This window comes from Bidens hawaiensis, unplaced genomic scaffold (assembly GCF_021521415.1).
Source record: "Bidens hawaiensis isolate Kalapana, Puna unplaced genomic scaffold, B.hawaiensis_p1.1 tig00004282_1, whole genome shotgun sequence".
Lineage (NCBI taxonomy): Eukaryota > Viridiplantae > Streptophyta > Magnoliopsida > Asterales > Asteraceae > Bidens > Bidens hawaiensis.
In genome coordinates, this window is record NW_027491257.1 from 1,292,087 (window position 1) to 1,303,387 (window position 11,301).

At 33.0% G+C, this 11,301-nt stretch overlaps 1 protein-coding gene across 1 annotated transcript; it reads right to left on the reverse strand.

Annotated features, from left to right (window-relative positions):
- Positions 1-8,537: 8,537 nt before the first annotated feature.
- LOC143626012 (cyclic dof factor 1-like) lies at positions 8,538-10,865 on the reverse strand. The gene is made up of 2 exons (XM_077096211.1): positions 10,758-10,865; positions 8,538-9,465 (listed from the first exon to the last, which is right to left on the reverse strand). Exons 1-2 carry the CDS (start codon positions 10,863-10,865, stop codon positions 8,539-8,541), a joined length of 1,035 nt encoding a protein of 344 aa, XP_076952326.1. The 3' UTR covers position 8,538.
- Positions 10,866-11,301: the final 436 nt, after the last annotated feature.

Here is an 11,301-nt window from a genome sequence, read left to right on the forward strand (position 1 = left end):
AGCATGTTAGATGTGCATAGCTGAATCGTCAAGTCTATATAGACGATGAATTTTCTTCGAAAATATATTCTTGCAAATACATGACCGGGTATTTAAAATTCAATTTATGAATCTTCTTTATCTAAACAGTGACATTTTATAAAAAACTAGCTAGAAGCTAGACAAGAGTACAACAAAACAAAAAGAGAGCTAAATTAAAACGGACAACATAGAATAGCATCACTCCAAAAAAAAAAGGAAAAAAACACGACATGACTTTGCTCTACCACTAGTCTATTACTATTAAGCCAACCAAACGAAGCAATCATAATCTCATCTGCAAAGCCTAAGAATTTGTCGCCTTCCAAATATGTAATAACTTAATACATTAAACATGCCAAGACTTTTTCTCTTTTGTCTAGACATACCGACTTCCCTAAAATCTCTCAAAAATGAAAACCAACTCCTTCAGATGTCTATATTCAAAATCAAAGCACACCATTCCCACGTCCAGCTCCAACTCTAAATACGTGAGGAGCATGTGAGCATGTTTATCAGAAAAAGGTATTTGGGTAAGGACCTAGTACCGAAACGGTTATAGGAGTTATACCCATGTCATTATTTGTCAAAAGATTCGATTTTGGGCAAAAAGTGTTAAAAGAGGGCAAACACAAGGACCATAACCGTAGTTTACTCTATTAAGTATAGTAGTTCCAACACACCATAAAACTTGCATTGTATCAACCCAACCTAGAAATGCACCTCAATCTTAACGAAATGAAAGACATTGTAGTAAGAGTCATTTCTGGGTGGCTTTTAAAGGTCTAAAGCGAAATGAAAAAAATAATGCATTTTTCCAATTTTATTGTTGTAAAGTTGGTGAGCATGAGCCTCATTTAGACAAGATTTTCTTTAGGAGACTCGTAAGATCACAATCAACAAGATCTAGACGAATGATGTTTTTAGGCACATTAGATTTAATAATCTAAACTATGACTTATTGTTAGAATATTTACAAAATATCAAACGTACTCTCTTAGTTTTCACTTTCGATGTAAAAGACAGTCCAGTCCAACAGAGAAATAACTATGTATGCACATGATGCGTCAATGATGTGATATCAACTTTGATTTTGTTTTGTTTTTTATTACTTTTGTTTATGATTTTTTTTTTGGTGAACTAGATTGTAATAATGAGACAACTACAACAATTATCAAAACAACAGTGTTTTTTCTAATCAGATCTCAACAAACATTCATTTTCAAGCCTTTATTTCTTCAGTGTTAACGATGAAAAGCGTATAATAAAAATCCAAATGATATCTAACATTTTTCCCTGTTTCTTCCTCACAACATGTGTAGACTAGAGAACTATCGTCAATCTACACTTCACAGCATATGAACATGCATAAATTTATCGCCACTAAATACAATTCTAGTACACCACATAATCATGATGGATTTTAATAGCAAGAGTTAATTACATGGGTGTTCTTATGGCCGGTACACACATATAACAAGTATGGTCATTAACTTCAAGAAATTACGTCTATGGTCACCAAAGAGTTTCAAACCAGATCATTGATGGTAATTGAAATGGATGTACGCTATTTTTTTTTCCACTTAAGTTCAAGTGATACAGTAACACGGATGGTCCCCAACTGAAAAAACTAGCGCTCATCCATTTCAAGAACCATGCGTGTTACGGTTTCAAACTGTTTCGGGACTATATGTGTAATTTCTCAAAATTAAGAATCATTCTTGCTATATAGTTATATGACTTATATCACATAGACCCTTCATTTAGTTAACTCTGATAGTTATTTTAGTTTAGTAGCTAAAATATGAATATTTCAGATTGGTTTTGCGGTTCTTTTATAATTTATGGTTACGTATTTAACTTTCTTATATTATATTATATTATATTATAGCACTTTCTTATATTTTATTATATTATATTATATACTTGAGCCTGTTTGAGGGGCTGTTTGGTTTTGTCAAGAAGTGCTATGAAAATGAGTGTCATTATAGGGTTAAATAGGACTAGAGTGTCGGTATCATATATATTTAATACCATTGTTGTTTGGGTAGCAAGCAGGTTCAACAGGTTAACTGTTCCAAATATCAAATTGTTACACAGGGATAGCTCATCATGCATGTTTCATCATAAGGTTTACATATAAGGTTTATATATTCACTAGGTGACCCCAAGTAGATTATGGATAATCTGGGGGTTAAGTAATGTTTCCCACGAGGGTTAGGTCCGGCAAAGAAGGATGTTCTTCAGATGACCTGCAAAACAGACACCGTGAGCTCGTCACTGAGAAGGGAGGGGTTCCTCCTTGTGACCACCATCCGGCGTGAGAATCAAACTAGATTGCTCTGAATATAAGTGTATATTGAGAGAAATAGCTAGTGAAGGTAAAATATCAGATGATCCTACCCTTCCAAGGTGTTGGAGTATTTATAGCCGAAGGTAGGTTTCCAAGCAGGTACAGCCAGCTGTAGAATATTCCTGTTCTACCAACTATGGGCTATGCACGTGCCATGCTGGTTGGTGAGTAGGCAGCGGCTGATAGTGATAAGGCCGGCTGTGTACTGTTCCCTTTCCACCAACTGCATGCTTTGTGCGTGCCACAAGGGTTGGTGAGTAGGCAGCGGCTAATAGTGACAAACAGTACTAGAGCATGCTCCTCCTCGTACTGTTGTCGGTGAGCTGTCACCCTGTGATTGGTTCATGGGCTGCTTTGGTCAGATCTTGTCTATTTTGTCCATACCTTGGCAGGTATAGTACAAAAGATCTTCCAGAAGCATACGGACTGGCTCATTTGGGCGGGAGTATTCCCGCCTTGCTCATTCCTTCAGGTGACACTGAATTATTGAGTGCCTTGTGCGTGTAGCATTGCTATTAGTGCGGGTAGCCTTCCCTGATGACTTGTATTCGCAGCTGCGGGGACAGGCGGTGTACTTCACCATTGGGAGGTTTTCCCTGCGGGAACAGCTGGCGCATTGCGCGTAAGGTCTTCTCTGAGCATGGTGGGTCCTGCGGAACCAGTCGGTCCTTGCGCAGACGTCCCTCTGCAATGTGAGTCTTGCGGGTCCAACTGGGCTCTGCTGGGACCTACCTCTTCAAAGCCTTATAACTCATTTAAAAAAAACATGGCTTTATGTGAAAACCTAGTCGAAATTGTTAATGACTATTCCCTTTTTATATCTGAGTTATCGAGTTCATATTTTACTTACGAGTCCATTGCCCGACGATCATCATTGTTTGCTACACTTTTAGGCTAAACACACTTTGTACTAATATCGATCCCCACATATATGCATAATGCATGTTCATTCTATTAACTTGTTTATGACTTTTTTTCTTATATGAAAGAAGGTTTAAATAAGCATTCTCAACGAATTTGAAAATACAGACCGACTGTTGATCATCAAGAAGAGAGACACAAAAGTTACATGTAGCATACATGAGAATGTTGAGGTGGATGCAGTGTTTTGAAACCCAGCCCAGCCCGGCGACCGGCTGGACCGGGACCCGGTCTCCATACAGGGCCAGGTCAGTTTATTTTTGACGTTTCTAAAAACCCGGCCGGGTTTTGGGGGTGGCGGTCGGCCCAGACCGGTCGGTCCGGATGACCCGGCGGGTGAACCGGTAAAACTCATTTTTTATTAAATTCAAAATGAATGTGCATGTCAGGATTCAAACTTGGGTCATTTAAAAGATAGAAGCTTTTATAATTACCCCATGCCAACCAACCAAGCTTTATTGATGTCTTTTTTAATCAAACATAAATCATATATATATATATATATATATATATATGTAAATATATATTTAAATTATTTATGACGTCATCCGGGTCAAACACCGGTCCACCCTTCCGGGTCGGTCCGACCTTTGACCCGGTAAGGTGTCCGAGTCGACGTCCAGGCCGGGTCTGAAAACATTGGGTGGATGTATGGACACATAAGATTGAATTTAGATATAAATTGAAGTGGCAATATTTCAGAGAAGATAAGGAAGGAGATTAACCATTATTTGTCCATACATCCACCTCAACATGAAGGGATGGTAAAGGCTTTGGCCTTTGGGTGAGAGGTCCAGGGTTCGATTCCTGGCATTGGCGGTATAATGTAAATAGTAGGAGGAAAGCTTGAACATTCAAAAAAAAAAAAAAAAACATGAAGAGGAGACAAATGGAAACATTGGTTAAAAAAAAGTGAAAGACCCTTATAGTGGAGGAGAAGAAAAGTATAGCCAGATCCAAACAGACATGGAACAAAAAGATTTAAGTCATATTGTTGGTGATGTCAGATAAATGCGAAGGATTTTAGGGATTTTTAAGAAGGCATATAGACCCATACCTATGTCTAGCCGGTCTTATCTCGTCTAGTTACTCTCTAGACGTATCTGCTTTTTTTTCACTACTAGTATGTGACGTATGTTATTTGTGCTTATATTGCGAAGAAAAAAATGTTGTTGAGTCATAAATCTCATTGGTAACTCTCTATCTATATTCTTCTAGATAAATATAGGTTTGTTCTTATCTCATCCTTCCACGATCTTATCTACGAGACTACGAGTGAGACATTACTCGGAGATGTTTGTTTGTATTAATTAATTAATATCTTACATTTAGATATGATGTTGCTATATAATTAATAAAACCATGTTTTTATTTTATTTTAAATTTACAAGAATGGTTATCATTATTTCTAAATTTTTAGTTTGCTTGTATAATTTTGGATAATACTAAAACATTTTCAAACAAATAAATAAAATTCTAATTATAGAAAGAAAGAAGAAAGTAATAAAAGGAATGAAACAAAAGATCATTAAAGAAGCATTAAAGGTATCACATGACATTGGTCCCTCATAATTCCACAACATTTTTGTTTGTGGCTATCAAATGTTGATAACACTACCACATATATCCCCCACTCAATCCCCGATAGGTTGACACTCTACATATGCTGGTAACATTTTTGTACATATACCACCAAGCTAACCTAAGTTTTTGGTACTTGTCAAATCTTGCTTGTTTCTTGAGTTGACTCTACAAAAGGGGATAGTTGATTGAGTTCATCTGGTTGGTTTATAAGTGTTCAAATTTTGTATAATTAAAGAAAAAGATATCTAATAATCACATAATATCTACTTATAATCTTAGAACTCGGGTGTAATTCTTGAGGCAACTTGAAATGAAAATGTTCAAATTTTACTTTAGTTGTATATCTAACTCGGTTAATGAAAAAAGAAAATCATGCTTGAATTGATATATTAACACATTTAAATAAATAATGGATCGTAATCATATTGACTTATTAAACCAGTTTAATTAAACACGTCAAACCGTCAAGCCCTTTAACTAAGCAGCCTGACCACAAGCATGTTACTCTTATTTATTATAGGGATTTTCTAACATGTGCCCTAAGGGCACATGTAAGAAACATTAATTAAGTGAATATTCTTGTTGAAACTATAATTTTATACTAATTACATTCATTTTTTAATAACTAACATATTTAACATTATATTGTTTCCTTCTAAATATTTTCTACACTGATGACTACTAAATAATTTTTTTCCATTCCTTTTAAAATTACTTTTTCATCTCCCATAATTTTTCTATTCATTTATATGCAAAGAATATTCAAATATGAAAGTAACTTTTTTTTTACACCTAAACTAACATTGACTTTTTTAATATTAAAATATAAAAGTCTAAAAACAAAAGAAAATGTAATTTCATTATTATATGATAACAAAAGAAGATGCATTTTCAACATTTATAATGACCTGCCACTCTTCTAGGAAAATTTCGTTATTCTTCTCAATGTTACACGCATGTGGGCCTTACATTCATATCTTGCATAGCCTCTATTTCTTGAATTTTTTGTGTAGTCTTTTAGGCTCCGATTTTCATTCACGATGACAAAAAAAATCACGTCTTTTCCTATCTCCTTAATTTCTTGTTCACAAACCTCCCTTTTCGAACAAAAAACCCATTTGTTCTTGCATAATTTTGATAAAAAAAAAACAAGAGTCTTTTCTTCATTTAGAATACATTGACGAGCGAATGGTTCCTCACAAATTTTTTTCTTGTTTTTACTTTATTCTTCAATAATATCTTCTTCAATAGGAAGCTCATTCAAATCTTAAAAAAAAATAGATAGAAAGGTAATAAAATGTGTTGTTTAAATAGTGAATACTTATAAAAGATGGTGGAAAATTAGAAGATATGAAATAGTAATTTTAAAGTTAATTAGAAAAATTTTATTTAGTAGTCATTAATGGAGGTAAGATTTAGAAAGAAACAATAGAAAGTTAAATATGGTATTTATTAAGAAATAAATGCAATTAATATGAAATTGTATATTCAACAAGAATATTCACGTAATTAATGTTTTTTACATGTGCCCATAGAACACATGTTAGAAAATCCCTTTATTATAACATTTTAACACGTTCATAACTTGATTATAACCCATCAACATGTTTGACTTATTCATGTTGAGCGAAGTCATGCTTGAATTACACAACTTTAAGTTTCGACGAGTTAAAACTACTTCATATTTAAGGTTAACTATTTAACTTGTTAAACCATCAACCTGACATTATTGAGTGTGTAGAATGGCTATTTGTCATAGAAGATAGCCTTTCTTTTTCCTTTTTTTTTTTTAATTCAATTTTGTGACTCAATGGATATTATTTATTTTGGAAGGCAAGAATACTAGACGAGAGAGAGAAAAGGTGAAAGTTAGAGAAAATTAAAAACTTTATGCTTCACTTTCCTTTTCTAGCTTTTTGGTTGAAAGATACATATTTGTCTGGTTTTGTGAATTGAATTCAAGCCACCCCACAAAACCCCTATTTGCGTTTCACAATATGCATTATGCCCCTTCTATATTCATAATATTCTAATTCTGACCGTTCAACTAAGATATTTCCATGTATTGACACAAGTGAAATTATAATCTTCTCATCATTCACAAGATTTAAAAAAAAATAAAAAATAAAAAACTATCGGTCAATACTTAATAGAGAAAATTATTAAAATGTTCATTTTGATCAAGTAGTTCAAGTTTTTTTCCAATTGACCTATAATGTTCACACGCGGTTTAGTCAGATCCGAACCTATTTCATATCAAGTGATTTTTTTCTAAGCCAGTAGGTGATTGCCGCTTCGTTGATCCATCGGAGAATTGAAGAATATATGCGGTGCCGAATGCAATCGCTGGTCCTTGGTCCCGTCATCTGAAAACATTGTGACGGTCGATGCCCCATTATTTATAGGTCCAAAAAAATGTCGGCTGCATAGAAAAACCATCGCTGATGCCGGAGTTTAAGGGAAACATAGAACACTGAAACGATGTCTAAGTGTAACTTGAGGAGGCATGTCAAATAGTCATAGAATAGTTAATCACATACTAGGTAGTCAACATTTACTAATGTTTTTATGTAGGTAATCGTAAATACAGGGTCGGCCTGAAAGCCATGTAAGCCTCAACCGCCATCTAAAACCCGTTATCAAGGGCCCAAAATTTAAAATATAGGTGTATATATAACTTTTAATAATAAATAAGTAAACCTTGCAAAATGGCAATAAGTTTTTATGCCTACTTTCTTTTTAGAAAACTCAATAACAACATAACAGGGTTTCAAATGTTCAAATAACAATTTAGTTGTATAGGTTGATAACAAAATAACTAAATTTGACTGCTACAATAATTTTATTTTGTTTATTATTATTACAATTAACCTTGATCTCTGGAAAAAAAATTCTATGTATGAGGTCAATTTCTATTATTCGTCCAGGACACCCAAAATCTCATATACAGTCCTACGTAAATACTTTACAAAGTTTAAGGGAAGAAAAACAATTTCACAATCTATTACATAATCCCTCTATATCAAAATAACAAGTGTGTATACTTTAAACACGTACCTACTAATTTATTGAATAAATTAAATACAAATACGGTATTCATACTCCATACTCCTAGATCATACATGCTTATTGCTCTTGGGAGAAAGCCTAACTTTTGATAAAAGTTTGTGACATACTAAGCACTAGAAGAAGAAAACTATGACATTCTTGAATAAAATTCACTTCTTCTTCTTCTTCTTCTTCTTCTTCTTCTTCTTCTTCTTCTTCTTCTTCTTCTTCTTCTTCTTCTTCTTCTTCTTCTTCTTCTTCTTCTTCTTCATCAATATCATCATGCACTTTTAGTGCCTTTCTTTCCCCATCTAAATTCCCTTTGTTAAAAGACTTTTATTTCTTTATAGTCATGTACACTTTACATTGCACACTTCACAACCCTAAAGTCATCACAAACCAAAATCATTCCTCAATAGTTCCTAACCTTCTTCAAAAGTTTCAAACTCAACACCCTCCCCCTATGAACAGCGGCGGACCTACATACAAAGTACAGCGGCAACTGCCTTTCATAAAAAAAACTTTTTATTGTTATTTATACTTGATAATCCTGATCGTTTCTCATAAAATTTTGGTTAAGCCCCTATGAAAACAAATCATGGGCCCATCACTGCCTATGAAGTTTCACGAAAATTAAGTGATCTTGATAAAGCTGCGGGATTGGCTTGCAAATTAACCAAAGAGGTACCCGCTACTTCATTCGTCTCATCGATTTTAGACTTAAACGCCTTCGAAAGAATCCCACCATCGATCAACACCGCACTTTTTCCCGCCTCATGTCCATTATTCAAAGACGGAGGCAACAAATTTCCATCTCTAGAATGTTTTCCCAATGGAGAATTAGGGTTCATAAATGGCACTTGCATTGGCACTTGTACCGTACAACCCCAGTAATGCGGTGGCGGGTAAAAATTAACCGGGTAACCCGAATTCACCGGATAACACCATGGAGGACCCGAAAAACAGGGGATTTGAACAGGGTATTTTAAATTCCTCAAATTCCCATTATTCCCACCATTTTCGACCAAATTTGAAGCGCAACTCGAACTATCATCTTCAAGATTACGCGAATTATCAGTAAAGGTGAGGGCTTGATTCATGGATTCGCAAAGGGGAAAATCTGAACCGAAATTAAGAACATTCCCATTATTTTTCATCGAACTTTCGTTAATAATCAAGTGTCGGTAATAAGAAGCAGACGATAAGCTCTTGTTCTTTCGTCTACCCGACCCAATTGGAGTGTTCCTCATTGTCCCGCCTGCGGTCCAATATCGTTGACAATTTTTACAAAAATGGCGAGGTTGATTAACATTGTAATTGTTGTAATAACAGAATTTGGTGTCCACTGAATTGCATCTTGGACAGGGAAGAATCTTGTCGGGTTTTTGCGGTTTTTCTTCCGGATTCGGGGTTTCTTTCTTTTGGGTGTTTTTTGATGGGATTTCTTTATCTGGATTTGGTGTTTTGGGGTCGTCGTTGAGTCCGAATGATGTCGATTGATCGGAGCTTGTTTTGTCTATGTGTTCGTCGTCAATTGTTTTCTGAAATTAATCAAATTATAAGAAATTAAGAAGTTAAGAAATACTCTGTTTTAATTGAATTAGTGAAACAGGGGATGTATTTTGATGCAAAAAAAATGGCTAATTTATTATTATTATTATTATTATTATTATGGTAGATGATTAAAAAGGTTAATTCATGTTAATGATTAAAACAGAGTCACTGATTCATGGTTAAATTACTGAAATTAATCTATAAAAAATTGTATTTTTTTTTAAAAAAGATTGAAAAAACAGAGGTCAATCAAGCAAATTTTAAGAAATAGTGTCAAGATTTTTTATTTTATAATTAAATTTTATATTAATTTTATACTAATTCATCATTGAATTGATGAAATAAATTTGTTAAAAGCTCTGGTTTTTTATTAAAAAATATTAAGAAAAACAGAGGTCAATAAGCGAACTTCAAGAAATCTTGTAAAGAAGGTTAATTTCATATTAATAACTAAAATGGAGTCAGTAATCCATCATCATTTAAATAAACTGTTAAAACAAATCTATAAAAATTTCAAATTTTTTATTAAAAAATTAAGAAAAACAGAGGTCAGTTAAAAAAAATTAAATAATCTTGTCAATAAAGTTAATTTCTTATATAACATCTAAAATGTAATTTGTAATCCATTATTAATTATTTTGAATTGTTGAAATAAATCTATAAAAAGTTTCAATTTTTATTATTTAAAATTTAAGAAAAACAGAGGTCATCAAGAAAACTTTAATAAATCTTGTCAAGAAAGTCATTATATTAACTAATAACTAAAAGAGAGTTACTAATCCATCGTTAAATTTGTTTTTAACGGTTTCATCACACTAGTTTCATAATAAAATATAATGTTTACATTAAAAGCCAAAACAAAAGGCAAGTAACAAGCTGTGTTGCAAACCCTTTTTTAATTGCAGCAGATGCTACACTTGATCTTAGCCAAAATGCCAAGAAATATATATTGAACGTAACTTGTTAAAATAAATCTATTAGAATTGAATTTTTATTTTAAAAAAATCTAAAAAAAACCGAGGTCAAGTAAACAAAACCTCAGCAAAATGAACATTTATAACTTTAAAAACTATGTTTATAAGTTAAAATAATAATAATAATTTATAAAGCAGATGCTACACTTGATCTTAGCCAAGGTATTAAACGTAACTTGTTAAAATAAATCTATTAAAAGTGAACTTTTATAAAAAATTAAATAAATAAAACAGAGGTCAAGTAAAAAAAACCCAACAAAATGAACATTAATAACTTTAAAACCTATGTTTAATAATAATAATACCTTAGTGTGACCAAAACAATATTGTTGTTTTTGTTGTTCATGATCAACATGTGACAACTGAATTGTCTTTCCAAAAAGCTTGATGGCCGGATCTTTAACTTCCGGCATTATGGCGGCAGAGGGTGTTTGTGTTTGATTCTAAATCTGTTAATGTTTACTATTTTGCGGCAGTTGGAGAGGTGGTTAAAAAGCAGAGGCTAGGGGATGACACGTAGGCAGGGGAAGTAAATGTGAGCCACAAGTTCTTTGTGGCTTGTGAGATTTTCTTTGGGGGAAAGTGGGGTAGGCCTACTTTTTATTTGGTGTAGGATTTTGATATACATAATACATTCTTATTCCCAAAATTATATTCCGAATAAAATAAATTAATTAAAATTATAACATACAAAATTATAAAAAAAATCCATTATATATTTTGTAAAATATAAGGGTTTTGATCAAATACAAATAAAATTAACGTGCTAATTGTAAGAATAAAATATAGTAATGATATATACATATAAAGTGATTATGTGTATAGTGATTATGTAATTATATTATAGAG